The 19,137-nt window shown below is 35.3% G+C and overlaps 2 protein-coding genes across 3 annotated transcripts; both read right to left on the bottom strand.

Annotated features, from left to right (window-relative positions):
* Positions 1-924: 924 nt before the first annotated feature.
* LOC106772922 (TMV resistance protein N-like) lies at positions 925-4,804 on the bottom strand. 2 transcript variants are annotated; one of them, XM_014659559.2, is made up of 5 exons: positions 4,236-4,804; positions 3,058-4,141; positions 2,738-2,959; positions 1,893-2,618; positions 925-1,471 (listed from the first exon to the last, which is right to left on the bottom strand). In XM_014659559.2, the coding sequence occupies exons 1-5, from the start codon at positions 4,733-4,735 to the stop codon at positions 1,007-1,009; spliced, it is 2,997 nt and encodes a 998-aa protein (XP_014515045.1). In that variant the 5' UTR covers positions 4,736-4,804; the 3' UTR covers positions 925-1,006. The 2 variants fall into 2 exon arrangements, with proteins under 2 accessions (XP_014515045.1, XP_014515047.1); XM_014659561.2 differs by having other exon boundaries at positions 3,058-3,992; positions 4,236-4,570.
* A 6,711-nt stretch (positions 4,805-11,515) lies between these two features.
* LOC106773046 (protein SUPPRESSOR OF npr1-1, CONSTITUTIVE 1-like) lies at positions 11,516-15,851 on the bottom strand. The gene is made up of 5 exons (XM_014659731.2): positions 15,125-15,851; positions 13,921-15,049; positions 13,607-13,822; positions 12,757-13,488; positions 11,516-12,271 (listed from the first exon to the last, which is right to left on the bottom strand). Exons 1-5 carry the CDS (start codon positions 15,190-15,192, stop codon positions 11,837-11,839), a joined length of 2,580 nt encoding a protein of 859 aa, XP_014515217.1. The 5' UTR covers positions 15,193-15,851; the 3' UTR covers positions 11,516-11,836.
* Positions 15,852-19,137: the final 3,286 nt, after the last annotated feature.

Here is a 19,137-nt window from a genome sequence, read left to right on the forward strand (position 1 = left end):
TGTCTAAATATCCTTATCCTTAGTATTATTAGGAAAATTTAAGGAGAAAGAGAGAGTTTAAGTGGTTCATCAATCACCGCGAGAGAACAATCGTACTTGTCCAAATAAGTATTTAAAAGGTATGGTGTTTGCTGTTCACGCGAGGAGAAGAGAGGTGATAAGGGTTTCTGATTTTTGAAGAATATGAAGAAACTAACTCAACTATTTTTCTTTTTGTACCTCCCAATTTTAATTTTTCTGCACCGCATATTTATTGGGCTTAGATTGTAATAATATTAGCTGCACCCCCATTCCTTCACTGCAGACACTTCACCTTTTTGGTTTTTTAGGCTTAGACCGTTTTACTTTTTTGTATCCCCGCGTTATAATGCACACACTTCATACTTTTTATCTAACTTACTAGAGATATGAGTCCGTAATCATTAAGTCTCTAGGGATTCTCCCATGGGTGATATGAATGATGAGTTGCTTCCTCTTGGTAGAGGTCCATGATAGTGAAATTCAACTAAAAGCCTTTTAAGGATTGCCAAAATTACTTAGCAAAAATGGACATATTTAATTTTACATAAAACAAATCAAAACTGAGTAACAACAACTGAAATTAAAATTCAGTTCATTTAGTCTTAAATAAAGTGACGGGCTATGATGCATATTATATTGAAACGGAAACAAAGCCTAGCATATAGCAAAGAAAATCACATAACAATATCGAACAACAAATGCCTTTAATGCATGCCTTTTTTTCAGAGGATTTCTTAATGGGATATTATATGCTAAAAGGGAAAAGAATTGAGAAAAAGTAACAAGAAAACAAATACAATAAACAGCTGAAGTGAAGCCAAGAAATCACAATGTGAGGAGTGAGAAACAGGGCAAAAATAAACATAAGTTTCTTAACTATAAGCTATATGAAAAACAAGGAAAGGACGGAAAAATATGAATTTCATTCAAGGACACATATTAATTCCATACTTAAAGGGATCTGCTGTTCTCAAAGATAAAGGACTTACCAGAAGTCACACATTACAATTTTCATTATAAATCTAAGGAGATAATTTTTCTCTGACTCTGGCTCTTTTTTCAAATAATTTGATTCACCACATATAAGATAGAGTATTGTGTTCTTTACCACCAATCCATGACCAAAAGTAACAAAAATCTCCACCCTGTCTTCAGGTCCCAAATTTGACATTATACCCTGCCAATCTATATCATTAAAGGAAATTATTGTGCCATACTTGTGTATTTGCAATGTGCACTTTGTGTAATTAACTATTAAGACACTTCTAAGACATTCAGTTGCCACGATCTCACCAGTTGATAAATGAACAACACTCAAAGCCATTCCTTTCATGTCCCGATCCCAAGGCACAGAGAAAGAAACAGAATTTCCCTCACCCATATAGGCCAACCAATTAGGAAGGTTATCAACTGGAAGAGAGACATCACAAGAGTCACTATTTAACAATACCTGTAACATGAGATAAAAATTACAAAATGTAAGAAATAATTAAAATATATCAATGGTAATTAATTTAAACAAATCTGGTCTGTAGTTTTGTCGTGTTCTATCACCATCATGTCATTAGGGATTAAGAATGCATTTCTATTTTCTTCTCTTTTAGTTTTTATTTTTACGAGCAATGGAAATAAAACAATCATGAAGCTAGTAAAGCAAGAAAGTGAAAATCAATTTGCTAGTGCTTAATAAAGGCATAATCACTTAGTTGATTGTAAAAATCATACACTTTTGGATCAAGTTGTGTAGCCGTAGAAGCGAAGGGTGCTAAAAGTTTAGAATTGGTTTCTATTAGATAGTTCATTTGGATTATTTTCTGTTCTCTTAAGTAATAGCTAAAATGGTGGTGAAGGTGGGAAAGCTAGAGAAGGACCTCAGAGATGTTATCGCTGACCGCATTGAAGAATTCATGGTATGTGCCAAGACCTATAAAAGAAGACCTGAATTGCTGCTTTGAAATTCCTGATTCTGCAGAATTTGCGAAATATTCAACCAGAATACTTTTTACTTGCTTAGATAGTTGATATTCGGTGTCACATTGCACCAAAACACTTCGAAGATTTACCAGGCTGCTAAGCAATGGTCCAATACTTTCCCAACTATTATCGATATCCATGCACAGCGAATGAATATAAGATATGGGATTCATTACTGGCGACATCCAAGACCGAATGATAGAAGGAAAAATATTACATGACAATCTCTCAAATCCTTGTAAGGATATATGTCCAATGCTTTTCGAGCTTCCAATCGAAAAAGGGACATGTTTCACAATTGTATTTTCAGCAATTAGAGTTATCAGGGATTCCATTCGCACTACATCTCTTTCCAATAGGTCAATCTTCGAACACCCAGAGAGAATGAGAGTTTCTAAAGATATCAATTTATATATCTCTCTAGGGAAATTGCTTAGACTTGTACAGTCCTTCAAATTTAACAATGTAAGATTGCAGAGACATCCAATAGATGGGTGGACTTCACGTAATCCTGTACAACCCTTGAGAATGAGTTGTTCAAGACTTGGTAGTCCAGAAAAGTCAGGGGTTCCTGTTAAATACTTCGAGTGACTAAGATTAAGGACCTTCAACCAGCTCAATTCCTACAACAAAATATTTTTTGGACAAACATTAGAGAAGAAGGTAGAAATGAAACAGTAGGTTACTATTTTTATATTAGTTAAGTGTTGTGTTTAACTAGAAAATGGAAAGTAATAAAAACCTGGGGTTCTTTCAAGAGGAATCGAAGAGAACTATGTTTTAAATGAATCGTCATTGCATCATGCAGATAAAACTTGTCAGGTACTGAAGAAAACCAATCCAAACTGATCCACCTCAGTTTCTTAGAAATGTAATCAGAATTTTCAGTGTGTTTCAAAATTCTTGATGGTTCTCTTTTCACTGAACGTAATTTTACAGGCACTCGCTCAATGGCTCTTCTCCCCTGTGATTAAAAGAGCAAAGAAAAACAAATGTATTGAATATGGGAAGGCAAACACTTCCAAGAGAAGTTTCAAAAACATATGTAAAGAATGTTCTTACTGTATTATCTGTCAATACATATTGTACATCATCAAACCGCAATAGCCACTCCGTCTCAAATTCCTCTTCATAAATTTCATTAATAATTTCTCTTCCCATTTCTTGTAACAAAGGATGCATTCCAAGTTTGCTGTTCCTTTTAACTTTTATGAGACTACATTCTATAAGAACTCTTATTCCACTATCAGCGTCTACTCCACATCCGTTTAGCATCTTCTTAACATAGGCTCTGCCCTCACCAACAAAGGAACAACATATATCAAGGAATAAATTTTTTTCAATTTGATTCCGTAATCCGTCAAAGCTTATTTTCAATTTCTGTTGAACATTGTGCAGGGGAATTTTCTCTAATTTTAACAGTACACTATTCCATTCTTCTTTTGTCCTTTTAAATAAACAATTTCCAATGACTTCAAGAGCTAAAGGTAGTCCTCCACAATGAGTAACTACACCTTTTGCAAGGTAATTGTATTCTTCTTTTGGTTTTGCTTCTCTAAATGCGTGCCAACTAAGAAGCTCAAGGGATTCGTTCTCGTTCATTAGCCTTATCCCAAAAACAGAATCAACTTTAAGAATCCTGGGTAGGTCTACATCTCTTGTTGTAATGATTATTACTGTTCCTCCACCGAACCATTCACGGCATCCCCATAGATCTAACAATGTAAAATTCTCAGTCACATCGTCAAGTACAATTAACACCCTTTTCCCCGTAAGTCCTTCCCGAATCATTCTTGTTCCCATATCAACACTAGGTATCTCCACCTTTGTTTTTAGGACATCTAAAAGAAATTGTTCTTGTAAACGATGATGCCCTCTTGTTCGACGAACTTGTCCAATATCTTCGATGAAACTTTTCTCCGTGAATGTTTCATGAATTTTATTGTAGATGGCTTTGGCAAGGGTGGTTTTCCCAGATCCTCCAGCTCCAGTTATCCCTATTATACAAACTTCGCTGGATTTATCTTTTATAGTTCGAATTAGATCTTCCACGTTAGATTGTAATCCAACTGGAAATTTAGTAGCAGACAATACTGGTAAATTAAGAACGCTCTTAACAATTTTGTCCACTAGTTCAGCATCACTCCTTCAAGTCCAATAGCGATTATGGAAGAAGTCATGTATTAACAAAATTAAAATAGAAGCTTAAAATATGGTTATTGAGTGAGTGAGTGGTTTACCTGTAATTGCTCTCATCCCATCCAAAGAAATTTGCAGCTTTGGTGAGTGCGTGGCTCCACTTGGACATGCCATGCTCCAGTTCTTGTCGTGAGAAAGTTTGGTGTGCAGCTCTTTTGAATGCTTTTCCAAAATCACCCTTTTGAAAGCGTACATCAAATGGCTGAATTTCGTAATATACGGGCAGAACATGTCGGGAATAAGTTTGATGCCATTGAATGATTTGTTGAAGCTGATGAAGACACCAAGGAGATTGGGAATAGGTTTTGGTGAAAACAACTATTGCTACCCGATACAGATTGAGAAGAGGTTCGTTCATTGACTTTTCTCCATTGTCGTGGTGAAGGAAAGTGGTAAGTCCAATAGCAGAAAGGACGGAATCGAGATGCGAAACAAATTTCCTGCCGATGTCTTCTCCGTTGAAGTTGATGAGCACATCGTACTTCTGTGGGAGTACGGTAGTTGAAGAGGCGAATTCCATGGAAGGAATTGCTGACGTCATGAAGTATCAGAAGAGAAAGCAATAATGTGCAACACCATCTTTGAAGAGGAGAAGTCTCCCTCCACCTCCACCTGTACTTCCAAAAAATCCGTATTCTGCTCATTTTATTAATAATTATCCACGTTCGAACACCAGTTAATTTTTTTAATTTTTTTATTTATTTTTTATTGTTACTTAATAATAATAATAATAATAAATTACAACATAAAATTTAATATTTTAAATTAAAAAAAAAAACATTACTTTCACACTACTTTCAATAATATAATGATATATTATGATTTTAAATTAAAAAAATAATATAATTATAATCAAAATATTATTATTGGTAGTTTTGCTTACTTCTTTAATTATCGTGTGGTGGGACCATTTTGGAATCTTTTTACTTGGAACTACAAAAACTTATATTAGACTAATTACTATCATATTTTTTCTATTTTATTTAAAAATTAAATTTATTATTTAGTTAATCTTTAAAAAATTAAAAAAGTTATATTTACAAAGTAACATAAAATATTCTTCACAGTATTAATGCATAGTTAATTTTTTTTAAATAAACACACGTAATACTTATTAAAAACAAAAACATTTGTTCGAAAAGCTTAATAGTTAACATATTTCAAATAAAAATATCCGAATTAAAATATTTATAGTGAAGCTATAATTTTTTTTATTTTTCTAAAATTGACATCTATTAATATTTATTGTGATGACTAACTGTTTATATATTTAATTTTAAGTAATTTATAGCATTTTTAATACATTACAGACACTAAACAGTCTTTTACCTATAACTTTTAACTTTAAACCACTCAAATGTCTACCACAAAGCGACAAGGGGATCCCCTTTTTTGATGCCTCTTTGCATACCAAACTCCATAGTAGGGCTTCCATTGACAGAAATAGATACACAGCATGATCACACAACACTTTTCGTAAAAGCCTAGTCTTCTGATCATGTAGAGAAGAAATCCCCAAGAAATCAAATTTTACCAAATTGCCCATTTTACCTTTCCTTCTTCAAGGGTTCCAAGCCAATCTGTAACGAGTGAAGAACAAGAAGCACGTGGAGTTAGACGCGGGAGAAGAAATAACGTGAGGCTCCAAGATTTCGATTGGGCAGGAGCACATAAATAAAAAGTCGTTAGAGGAGAGATAAGAGTGTGTGGTTGTCATTACGTTTTCTCTGAACATTCTTATTTCTTTATGTGTTTCTTTTCTCTGTTTTTCTGTCAAATTCTGTTACACGAACTTTTGCTTGCATTTTCATCAAGGACCATTCACAGTAAGAAGAGAATATACTATCCTTCCATTTCATATATCTGTGAGTCACTGTTAAGCACGGCTACATTGGTGCTTTCATCCTACGAACTATGGCCGAAAACACGAGAATGAGCGAGAGTTACAAAAGTGGATGGAGCATTTGACCTTACGGGAACAAGATGCCGAAAATCGATTCCAAACACTGGAATCAACGTTGGGTCCTTGCTACAAGCGAAACCACCCTCCACAGAGTCGGCACCATTCCAAGTACGGAATGTGAAACTTGATTTTCCTCGCTTTGACGGTACTGAAGTTCTTCAGTGGATCTTCAAAGCAGAGCAGTTTTTCAACTACTACCACACACCAGACGATCAACGTTTGATCATAGCTTCAATTCATTTAGAGAAAGAAGTAATCCCTTGGTTCCAGATGCAAAATCGTGCCAATGCCTTTCCAACGTGGGTAGCTTTTACTCGTGCTCTAGAAACTGAATTTGGTCCTTCCCCATATGAATGTCCCAGGGCTACCTTGTTTGAACTTTCACAAACTTCATCTGTTAATGATTATTATACCCAGTTTACTTCTCTAGCCAACTGTGTCCAGGGTATCACGGCTGAGGCTCTCCTCGATTGCTTTGTCGGATGATTGAAACCAGATCTCAAACGTGATGTTATTGCCCCAAACCCTGCTTCTCTGTTGCGGTGTGTCTCTTTAGCCAAGTTGTATGAGGAGAAATACATACCCAGAAACCGGTTCCATAATAGTCCCTATTATCCCAAAACACAAGCCACAAACACAAGCCCCACGACCTCGCAATCCATAAGATCCACCAGCTTACCACCATTGTTATTTTCCCCGCATGCCTCCCCATTCCCTTCCAACACCAAACCAAATTTTGTGAAAAAGCTTACTACCGCAGAAATGCAACTACGACGCGAGAAGGGACTCTGCTTTACATGTGATGAGAAATTTACCATGTCTCATAGGTGTCCTAATAAACAGTATTTTGTGTTGCAAGTTGATGAAGATGAAATACTTGATGTTCAACATGACCCTCCGGAAGACCTTGGGGAGACTGAACCTCCACCTGCCGTGGAACACCATCTTTCATACAATGCATTAAAGGGCTCTTCAGGATTAGGCACTGAAGTTTAAAGGCTCTATTAATGGAATGATGGTACAAGTACTTCTCGATAGTGGAAGCTCAAATAATTTCCTGCAACCCCGCATTGCTCACTGTTTGAAACTTCCAGTGGAACCTATTCCCAACTTTCAAGTTTTGGTCGGTAATGGTAATGCCTTGGTAGCGGAAGGACTCATCAAGGATTTACAAGTTAAAATTCAAGGTTATATGTTGCAATTACCTGTTTACTTACTTTCGGTTTCAGGAGCTGATTTGGTGTTAGGAGCTGCTTGGCTAGCCACATTGGGACCTCATGTCTCTGATTATAGCAGCTTATCTATCAAGTTTTATGTTGGGGATCAATTTGTCACTCTTCGTGGCGACCATTCCCCCCTGCCACAGCCAGCTAATTTCAATCACTTTAAGAGAATGTGTCACACAAAGGCAATTGCTGAATTATATTCCTTGCAGATTCACAGCTATCACACACGCAACGACCAATTGCTTGATCTCCCCGATAACATGGAGCCTGAATTGGTGTTGCTGCTCCAGCAATACAAAACAATTTTTGATATTCCGACTGGATTACCCCTTGATCGGCAACAAAACCATTCCATTCCTTTAGTTGAAGGTGCTAGCCCTGTGAAGGTCCGTCCTTACCGGTACCCTCACAGTCAGAAGTTACAAATTGAGAAAATGATATCAGAGATGTTGCGGGCAGGAATTATTATTCCATCCACGAGCCCTTTTTCTTCACCCATTATACTGGTTAGGAAGAAGGATGATACTTGGAGATTTTGCACAGATTATAGAGCTTTAAATGCTATAACAGTCAAAGATAGCTTCCCTATTCCCACTGTGGATGAATTACTTGACGAGCTGTATAGGGCACAATTCTTCTCTAAATTAGATCTAAGATCGGGGTATCACCAAATACTGATTAAAGAGGAGGATAGGCACAAGATAGCCTTTCGAACGCATCAAGGGCATTATGAATGGTTGGTGATGCCATTTGGTTTAACCAATGCCCCTGCTACTTTCAGGCCCTTATGAATGACATTTTTCAAGGAAAATTAAGGAAATTTGTCTTAGTTTTCTTTGATGATATCTTAGTATACAGCCCAACATGGGGAGAACACCTAAAGCATCTAGAAATAGTTCTACAGATTCTACACCACCACCAATTATATGCCAAATTGTCAAAGTGTAGTTTTGGTTTACAAGAGGTGGATTATTTGGGTCATAAGGTTTCAGGAAAAGGCGTCGCCATGAACCAAGAGAAAATTCAGGCCGTAATGCAATGGAGTATTCCCACCAACCTCAAACAATTGAGAGGTTTTTTGGGACTTACAGGATATTATAGAAGATTTATCAGGCACTATGCCTCTATTGCGGGACCTTTAACCAATCTTCTCAAAAAGGATTGTTTTAAATGGGATGAAGAAGCAACTCATGCTTTTGACGCATTAAAAGCTGCTGTGACTCAAGCTCCTGTGCTTATGCTTCCTGATTTCACTATTCCATTTGTGCTGGAAACTGATGCTTCTAGGTCAGCCATTGGAGCAGTGCTTATTCAGAACAACCATCCCATTGCCTACTTTTCAAAGAAGCTGAATCCTAGACTACAAAGACAGTCTGCTTATGTGAGGGAGTTTTTTGCCATTACGGAAGCTGTGGCCAAATTTAGACATTATCTTTTGGGTCATAAGTTTGTGATTCGAACGAACCAAAGGAGCTTGAGAAGTCTCACGGAACAGGCAATTCAAACACCTGAACAACAGAAATGGATACATAAACTGCTGGGATATGACTTTACAATAGAATATAAAGCAGGAAAAGAAAATGTGGTTGCTGATTCTTTATCCCGATCCTTCATGATGGCCTAGTCAAAGCCTCAATTACACTTCATACCGGAGTTACGAAGCGCTCTTAATGATGATGTCGAGCTGAAGAAGATCATTGATGATTGTGTAAACAACAGACATTTGGTTCCACATTATGCAGTTCATGATGGCCTACTTTACTGGAAGGACAGGCTCGTCATACCTGCATCTCATGATCTCGTTAAAAAGTTGCTTGACGAATTTCACAATTCTCCTTTAGGAGGTCATGCCCGAATCACTTGCACTTTTAATAGACTAGCACAACAATTCTATTGGGCTGGAATGCAACAGGATGTGAAGCAATTCGTTCAAAATTGCATGATCTGTCAACAGGCAAAATCAGTCAATTCTCTTCCCTTGGGTCTGCTACAACCTTTACCAGTGCCAAATCAGATTTGGGAGGATGTGGCTATGGATTTTATCACTCACCTTCCAAAGTCCCAAGGCCATACTGTGATTATGGTCGTGATTGACCGACTTTCCAAGTATGCTCATTTCTGCCCCTTGAAAGCCGATTACAACAGCAAACAGGTAGCTGAAGCTTTTGTGAAAACTGTCATCAAATTACATGGTTTTCCAAAGACTATTGTATCCGACAGAGATAAGGTGTTTGTAAGTAACTTCTGGCAGCACTTATTTAAACTAAGTGGCACTACTTTGAACATGAGCACTGCTTATCACCCACAATCGGATGGCCAGTCTGAAGCTCTCAATAAATGCTTGGAGATGTATTTACGGTGCTATACTTATGAGTCTCCTAAAGAATGGGTCAAATTTTTACCTTGGGCTGAGTTTTGGTACAACACTGCTTATCATCATAGCAGTGGTATGACTCCATTTAAAGTTGTGTATGGAAGAGAACTGCCACAATTGATTCAGTATAGTGTTACTTCGTATGATCCTCCCTCAGTCTAGGATGAGCTTCGTAAAAGACAAGATATAATCAGCAAACTAAAACAGAACTTAATACGTTCTCAGCAACACATGAAGCGATATGCTGATACAAAACGCAAACACGTGGACTTTAACATTGATGATATGATGCTCGTCAGGTTACAACCGTACAGACAACATTCAATGGCTCTTAGAAAGAATCATAAATTAGGCATGAAGTACTTTGGTCCATTTCCTATTGTTGAAAGAATTGGCTTTGTTGCTTATAAGTTGCTCTTGCCACAATCAGCGAAAATTCACCCAGTCTTCCACTCTTCTCAATTAAAACCTTGTAAGGGAGATCACACTCAACAATATATTCCAGCAATCACTATCGATTCAGACACTCCGCCTATCATTTATCCTGCTGCTGTGCTTAAAGTTCGTCATATTCTGCAAGGGAATCAGACAATCAAGCAATTTTTGATTCAATGGGAGGGGTTAGAAGACTCGGCTCCTACATGGGAAGATGAAGTTACCTTGCATAAAGCCTATCCAAACTTCAACCTTGAGGACAAGGTTAATTTTAAAGGGGGAGGAATTGTAACGAGTGAAGAACAAGAAGCACGTGGATTTAGGCGCGTGAGAAGAAATAACGTGAGGCTCCAAGATTTCGATTGGGCAGGAGCGCATAAATAAAAAGTCGTTAGAGGAGAGATAGGAGTATGTGGTTGTCATTACGTTTTCTCTGAACATTCTTATTGCTTTCTGTGTTTCTTTTCTCTATTTTTCTGTCAAATTCTGTTACACGAACTTTTGCTTGCATTTTCATCAAGGACCATTCACAGTAAGAAGAGAATATACTATCCTTCCATTTCATATATCTGTGAGTCACTATTAAGCACTGTTACACAATCAATCAACCACTCATTTTCTTGACTAGGAATTTTAATGAAATTTACACTATCATATGTTGGTCTATCTATAACGTTTCCATAAACCTTTACTCAGAGAGTTGTTACTTCAAGAAGGATTTGTTACTTCAAAATCTATCCAAGATATGAATAATAAAAACCAAAGTAGACCCTTAAGGTTATCTCACAAAATGAAAGTTTATTCAATCTTCTGAAGTGATTGCAAGAGAAGGTTCACACCTTACTATAAAAGTGATTACCAGAACAAGATATAGGAATGAACTTTCTATGCAAAAAACATTTGAAAATGCAAAATTTCAAGTTTATCATAACATGTGTCAATTAGACAATCGGGATAAAGTCTAAAATGAGAATAAAATTGTTTCCCACGATAGTATAAATATTAATTGTACTTATCAAAATAGTTCTTTTTTTTTTTGGATCTTTTAAAATATTATATTTGGTCATATCAAATGAATATTAATTTATAAGAATTAAGTTTAAAATAATTTTTAACAAAATTAAAATAATTTGTAAGATCATGGCTATATTTGAGAAAAAAAAAATTAATTCAAAACGTACAACTAAAAACTATAATGAATGCCAATTGAAAAGATTGATATATTATTATAAATAAAAACACATCAAAACAGAGTAAAGGGATGAGGCTAAGGTGCTTATTATGTTGAAAGAAAAAACAGAGACTACCTAGCAGAGAGAAAAACAGAACACCTAACAGAATATCGAACAACGTCTGTCTTTATTTCATAATGCATGCTTTTTAAGAAGATTTCTTAATGAGATATTATATGTTTAAAAGTAAAAGAATTGAAAAAAAAGTAAGAAGAAAACAAATACAATAAACAGCTCAAGTGAAGCCAAGGAAGCACAATGTGAGCAGTGAGAAACAGGATAAAGCAAACATGAATTTCTTAACTATAAGCTATACTCTAAAGAAAAACAAGGAAAGGATGGAAAAAAAATGCATTGCAATCAAGGGCACAGATTAATTCCATAAGTAAAGGGATTCTTCAACAATTTTTCTTTATGAATCTATGGAGATCATTTTTTTTTGAGTAAACACCTTTTCACGGTAATGTGATTCACCACATATAAGATAGACATGTGTATTCTTGACCACCACTCCTTGAGAAAAAGTGACAAAAATCTCCACCTTGTCTCCTGATCCTAAATTTGACCTTATAGCCTCCCAATCTATATCATTAAAGGAAATTATTTTGCCATGCATGTGTATCTGCAATGTGCACTTTGTGTAATTAACAATTAACACACTTCTAAGACCTTCAGTTGCCACAATTTCAGGGGTTGATACATAAAAAACACACAGAAACAATCCCTTCATGGCATTATCTGGAGGCACAGTGAAAGAAACAGAATCTCCCTCACCCATATGGGCCAACCAATAAGGGGGGTTATCACTTGGAAGAGAGACATCAGAAGACTCACTACTTGCCAATACCTGTACCATGAGATAAGAGCTTAGTCATTTATTTAATTTTCCTATTGATATTGTCTTCTACAATCATTATTTGTCGATAAAGATTACAAAATCCAATACTCAATTAAAGCATACCAATGGAATTAAAATAAATTTGATTCGTAGTTTCGTTGTGTATATATCTTGTCATTAGGGATTTAGAATCCATTTTTGTTTTAGTCTCTTTCAGTATATATAATCATTCAGTATAAAAAAATGAACAAACTAGTCAGGCAAGAAAGAGGAAATGAATTTCCTAGTACTTAGTATAAGCATGATCATTTGATTATTCGATTATTAAAATCAAATACTTTTGGATAAAGTTGAGTAGCTCTAGAGGCGACAAGTGCTAAAAGTATAGAATTGTAGTTTCTCTTAGATACTTTATTATGATTATTCTCCGTTCTCTTAATTAATAGCTAAAATGATGGAGAATGAAATAAACAAAGAAAAAGGGAGAGAAGAACCTCAGATATGTTATTGCTGACAGCATTGAAGAATTCATGGTATGCTCCAACACCGATCAAAGATGACCTGAAATGCTGCTTTGAAATTTCTGATTCGGTAATATTCGAAAAATAGTCGACCAGAATATTTTTTACTTGATTAGATAGTTGAAACTCGGTGTCACATTGCACCAAAACACTTCGAAGATTTGCCAAGTTGCCAAGCAATGGCGCAATATCATACCTACTATTATCCTCCATATCTACACAATTCGAATTAATATAAGATATGGAATTCATTATTGGCAACATCCAAGACCGAATAATGATTGAAGGAAAAGGATCACATGACAATCTCTCAAATCCTCGTAAGGATATATATCCAATGGCTTTTGAACTTACAATTGAAAAAGGCACTTTTTTCACAGTTGTATTTTCAGCAACTAGAGTTATCAAGGATTTCGTTTGTATTATATCTTTCTCCATTGGGTCAATATTCGAACATCCAGAGAGGATAAGAGTTCTTAAAGATTTCAAATTATATATCTCTTGGGGGAGATTGCTTAGACGTTTACAGTCCTTCAAATTGAGTAGTATAAGAAAACAGAGATGTCCAATAGATTGGTGTATTTCCCGCAATCTCGGACAATCTTTTAGAATGAGTTCTTCAAGATTTGGTAGCCTCGAAAAGTCAGCTATTTCTGTTAAGTATATGGAGTGACTAAGGTTAAGGACTTTTAGTGATCTCAAAACCTACACCAAGATAGTTTTTGATAAATATTAGCTAGGAAAATAAAAAATGAGACAGTAGCAAGTCACTATTTTATTTTAATTAAGCTATGTTGTAATGAAGAATGGCTCATAATAAAACCTGGAGTTCTTGCCAAAAGAATTGAGGAAGACTGTGTTTTAGATCAATCGCTATTGTATCATGCGCATTAAAGACGTTGGGTATGTATTGCATAGAAAACCCATGGAAACTAATCCATCTCAGTCTCGGAGAAAGGTTCTCAGAATTTACAGCGTCCTTCGGCAGTCTTGATGGTTTTCTTCTAGTTGAAAGCAATACCTGATAGTCTTTTCTCCCCTGTGATGTAAAGAGCAAAAAAAGAAAAAATGCATTGCGTACGAGAAATTAAACACTTTCAAAAGATGTTTCAAATCACATACAAAGAATGTTCTTACAGCATTCACTTTCAATGCATATTCTGCATCCACATCAAACAATAGTTGACCGTTCTTCCAACGTTTCCCTCTTGAAGTTTCACGAAAAATTGCTCTTCCCATTTCTTGTAGTAAAGGATGCATTCCAAATTTGTTATTCCTTTTGACTTTAATGAGGTTACGCTTCAGGAGAACTCTTATTCCACTATCAAAGTCTACTCTAAAGTCATGTAGAACACCTGTTTCACTATCAGCTTCTACTACAGAGCTACTTAAGATTTTCGTAGCATAGGCTCTGTCCTTACCAACAAAGAAACAACATAAATCAAGGAATAAATTCCTTTCCAATTGATTACGTAAACGGTCTAAGCTTATTTTCAATTTCTGTTGAACATTGTAATAGGGAATTTTCTCTAATTTAAACAATACACTATACCATTCCTCTTCCGTCCTTTCAAATAAGATACTTCCAATGACTTCAAGAACTAGAGGTAGTCCTCCACAAAGAGAAATTAATCTTCTTGCAAGGTAATCGTATTCTTCTTTAGGTTTTGCTTCTCTAAATGCGTGCCAACTAAGAAGCTCAAGGGACCTATTTTCATTCATTGGATTTATCCGAAAAACAGATTGAACTTGATATTTCCTAAATAGGTCGTCGTCTGTTGTTGTCATGATTATTACAGTTCCTTTACTTAACCATGAACGACTTTCCCTTAGATATAATAATGAAAGATAGTCATCCATATCGTCAAGTACAATGAGTAGCCTTTTCCCCAAAAGTCTGTCCCGAATCATATTTCTTCCCATCTCAAGGGTATCTATCTTCACCTTTGTTTTTATAACATCTGACAGAAGTTGTTCCTGAAAATGAATACCCCCTCTTGGTTCACTAAATTGTGCAATACCTTCAATGAAACTTTTATGCATGAATGTACCATGGATTTTATGGTAGATGGCTTTGGCAAGGGTGGTTTTACCTGATCCTCTCATTCCACATATCCCTATTGTACAAACATCCATGGATTTATTTTTTATAGTTTGAATTAGTTCTTCTACTGGGTATTGTAATCCAACTGGGAATTTAGTAGCAGAGAAAACTGATGAATTAAGAACGCTCTTAACAATTCGGTGCACTAGTTCAGCATCACTCCTTCAAGTTTAATAGAAGTCATGTATTAACAAAGTTAAATCACAAGCCTGAAATATTGTTGAGTAAGTGATATACCTGTAATTACTCTCATCCCACCCAAAGAAATTTGCAGCTTTGGTGAGTGCGTGGCTCCATCTGGACATGCCATGCTCAAGTTGTTGTGCTGAAAATGTTTGATGTGCAGTTGCTTTGAAGGCCTTTCCAAAATCACCCTTCTGAAGACGTACATCAGATGGCTGAATTTCGTAATATACAGGCAGAACATGTCGGCAATAAGTTTGGTGCCATTGAATGATTTTTTGAAGCTGATGAAGACACCAAGCAGATTCAGAATAGGTTTTGGTGAAAACAACTATTACTACCGACACAGACTGAGAATTGGTTGTTGGACGTGCATTGACTCCACTGCATTCTGATGATGAAGGAAATTAGTGAGTCCAACGGACGAGAGGGCAGAATCGAGATGAGAAACAAATTTCCTAAGAATGTCTTCTCCATTGAAGTTGATGAGTACGTCGTAATACCGTGGGAGTTTGGTTGATGAAGACGCAAATTCCATGGAAGGAATCGATGAGGTAATGAATTTTTAGGAAAGAAAGCAATAATGAAACACTCTCAACGAGGATTATCTGTACAGACCATCACTGATAAAACTAAAGCTAGTCAAATTACATTTTTTAATTATCCTCGAAACGCGTTAAGACCATCACTGAACATTTTTTACTTTGAACAGCACCCACTTTGAATCACAAAAAAGTATATTACACTAATTACTATGAAATATTTACTATTTTATTTAAAATTACATATTAACTTTACTTTATTTTTAAAACATTAAGTCTCTTTTATAGTATGCAGATATCCCTTTAAATAACATGAGCATATTTCACTGCACACAAATACCCAAATATCTCTTAAAGAGGTTATTCTTGTAATGAAACAAAGTAGAAAGTATAAATGCCGTTTTGGAAAACATCAAGACAAATCAATTTCCTTTTAGTAAATAATTAAAGTAAAACCACTAGTATAGTATAAGTCCTAACATGTTTCATTTTGAGTAAAAAAAATCACATACAATAATTTTAATTTTATCAATTTATAAATGAGTATATATTTTGTGTTTATGAGAATTATCAATATGTTTAGTAAAAGAAAAATTAAATTTAATACNTTTATAAATGAGTATATATTTTGTGTTTATGAGAATTATCAATATGTTTAGTAAAAGAAAAATTAAATTTAATACCTAATTAATCTTTAAGAAATACCTAAACATTTATATTTAGAAAGCAAAAAGTAGAGTCGTCAAAATGGGTCACAATCCGCGGGTCAACCCGGCCCGTCACGGGTTCGGGCTGGGTTGGGTTTGAAAAATACAACCTACCTATATGCGGGTCAGATTTCAACCCGGCTCATTTAGACCCGGCTCATGCGGGTTGAACCCGTGGTGAGCCGGGTTGGCCCACCAATCCACCTACCTAATTTTATTTTTTTAATTTATTATTTTATTTATGAAATCCTAAAAAATAAAATACTCTCTTCACTCACTATGTATACCAAAAAAGTAACCTCTACCCTCACAAATCACTCTCACGGTACTTGCTCTAATTTGACTGTACTCTCACTCTCACTTCACTGAAATTCTTCAAGGAGTAAGGAAAACACCGTTCTTTTTCTTCTCTTTTCTCCACATTTTTGTTTTCTCACTTCTCTTTATCTTTCTTTTTTTTTTCAAAAACCCTATAATGACAAAAATAGGGGTTTGTAAATTTATTTTTTGTTGTGGGAGATTTGAAGACATGGAATGATTTTTTTCCTCACATGAGAGTTTGTTTTAAACAATTTGATTATACATTATTTGAACAAGCTGTTTTTGATATCTTTGAATTTGGAAAATTATGTTATAGATTACACTATTAATTTTTTGATGTTGTTGAGTACGGATTCTTTTTTGATATCTTTCAATTTGAATTATATTCTACCTTTTATTATTATTTTGAATTATTTTAACATAAAATTTTGGGAGTGAAATTTGTTTAAATTTAAATTACGGAAAGTTTGTATTTTTTTATTTAAAAAAATGTAATTAAATGGGCTAATGAGCCAACCCGTTTACCCACCAACCCGTGGTGGGTCGGGCCGGGTTCAAGTTTTTCTGGCTCGCTAATAAATGAGTCGGGTTGGGTTGGCTCACTAAGTGACCAACCCGTGGTGGGTCGAGCTGGGTCGGGTCGGGTTACCCGTTTTGACAACTCTAGTAAACCACTAGTATAGTATAAGTCCTAACATGTTTCATTTTGAGTAAAAAAAATCACATAAAATAATTTTAATTTTATCAATTTATAAATGAGTATATATTTTGTGTTTATGAGAATTATCAATATGTTTAGTAAAAGAAAAATTAAATTTAATACCTAATTAATCTTTAAGAAATGCCTAAACATTTATATTTAGAAAGCAAAAAGTAAAGGTAAAAGATACGTTTCAATGTTCAATGCATAGTTAACTTTTTCTTTAATAAATCCATATAAAAATTATTAAAAACCTCATATATGTTCAAAATAGCTCAACAATAAAAAAATTTTAAGTGAAAATTAACTAAAGGAATTTTTTTTACTTAAACTATAATATTTTTACTTATGTTCTAAAATTGAAACATGTCAATACTTGTTATATTGAATTAACTTTACTACTAATTGATTTAAAGTGAATGTTGATAGTGCATGTTGGAAGTCTCACGTAGACTAAAGATAAGACTAATTTATAATATATAAGTGGATGCAAATCTCACCTTATAAGTTGGTGTTGTGGGGTTGAGTTAGGCCTAAAGTCCACTTCTTAACATGATGTCAGAGCTATGGTTAGAGCATATCCTAGCGATATCTGTTGTTTGTTGGGCATGTTATTCCATCCGCTAATATTTTTAGAAGAAATTAGGGTGAATATGTCGATAGTTTTTCAATCTTTTTAAGAGTACAATCTTCTATTTGTGCCTAATTTAGGCAGGCTATTTATGTATTAATGTATTAGAGCATGCTTGGAGAGTTGACTTTTAAAGACTTTGGTGGGGAAGTGATTTTTCTTTAGCGTGTCATAGTTTTTATCATGAATTTTGTCTTGGAAAGTGAAGTGTAATTTTTATCATGGGTTTGGTGTGGTCTCCCATTCGTCCCACGTTTTGTATTCTTTTATTTATTTTTATTTTTTTATTTTTAATGAATTTTCATATGATAAAGACTTATTGATAGACTTTTGTGTCTGCATCACTAATATGCAACTCATAGTGATGTCTAACATGCTTTATTTGTAATAAACCACTTACTGATTTAATTTTAATCAATTTATAAAACATTCTTTACTTACGAAATACTTAACTCTGATACCATTTCGAAAAAATAATAGATAAAATTTTATTTAAACATCGCGAACTAAAACAAAACTAAGCGAAAATCTCATTAATTTAAGTTTAAAAAAAAAACATAATGTACTAGGGACCACCGACCGGCCATGGTCAATGCCGGACGGTAGACCATCACTATCCGACATTATCTGGTGTAGGCGAAGGTGGCGGTAGAAAAAGGATCCCCCGAACGGACCCAACAGCTAACGCCCTAGCTTTCGTGTCATTCCACTTTCCGCCGATACTGACAGCTAAGGATTATTGTCCGGCTACACCACGACCGGACGGACAGATACAAAGGTCCACCCGAAGAATGAGATTTAAGGGGAGGCGTACGGTCGGCACAATGACCGGACGGTCACGATCAACAGGTTTAAGGTAAGTATGAAAAGATTAGCGTAATCCTGTGTTTTAGATGGCTGGGCCACAATTGGGCCTTAATTAAGGTAACCTTAATACCAGGCCCATATCTACCACTATAAATATGAGTCAAAGGCCACAGGTAGACAGGTTCATTTATTGCACATTTAATTCTGAATTAAGATACCCGATCGGATAACCAAACTGACTTAAGCATCGGAGTGCCTTTAGCAGGTACCCTCCGGGAGTCTGGAGCACAGGAGCACGAGAGGGAATTCGGACAGGAGGTGAAGCAGAGGAAATTGTGTAGGTGACTTGGATCTNNGNC

This window comes from Vigna radiata, chromosome 9, assembly GCF_000741045.1.
Source record: "Vigna radiata var. radiata cultivar VC1973A chromosome 9, Vradiata_ver6, whole genome shotgun sequence".
Taxonomy (NCBI): domain Eukaryota; kingdom Viridiplantae; phylum Streptophyta; class Magnoliopsida; order Fabales; family Fabaceae; genus Vigna; species Vigna radiata.

Coding starts and splice junctions, on each gene's coding strand:
- LOC106773046 (XM_014659731.2), bottom strand. CDS start 15,192: ATGTCCAGATGGAGCCACGCACTCACCAAAGCTGCAAATTTCTTTGGG. Junction 13,823..13,920: donor ATGCATTGAAAGTGAATGCT/GTAAGAACATTC, acceptor TTTACATCACAG/GGGAGAAAAGACTATCAGGT. Junction 12,272..12,756: donor TCAGCAATAACATATCTGAG/GTTCTTCTCTCC, acceptor CTCATGGTACAG/GTATTGGCAAGTAGTGAGTC.
- LOC106772922 (XM_014659559.2), bottom strand. CDS start 4,735: ATGACGTCAGCAATTCCTTCCATGGAATTCGCCTCTTCAACTACCGTA. Junction 4,142..4,235: donor TGGGATGAGAGCAATTACAG/GTAAACCACTCA, acceptor TTGGACTTGAAG/GAGTGATGCTGAACTAGTGG. Junction 2,960..3,057: donor ATGTATTGACAGATAATACA/GTAAGAACATTC, acceptor TTTTAATCACAG/GGGAGAAGAGCCATTGAGCG.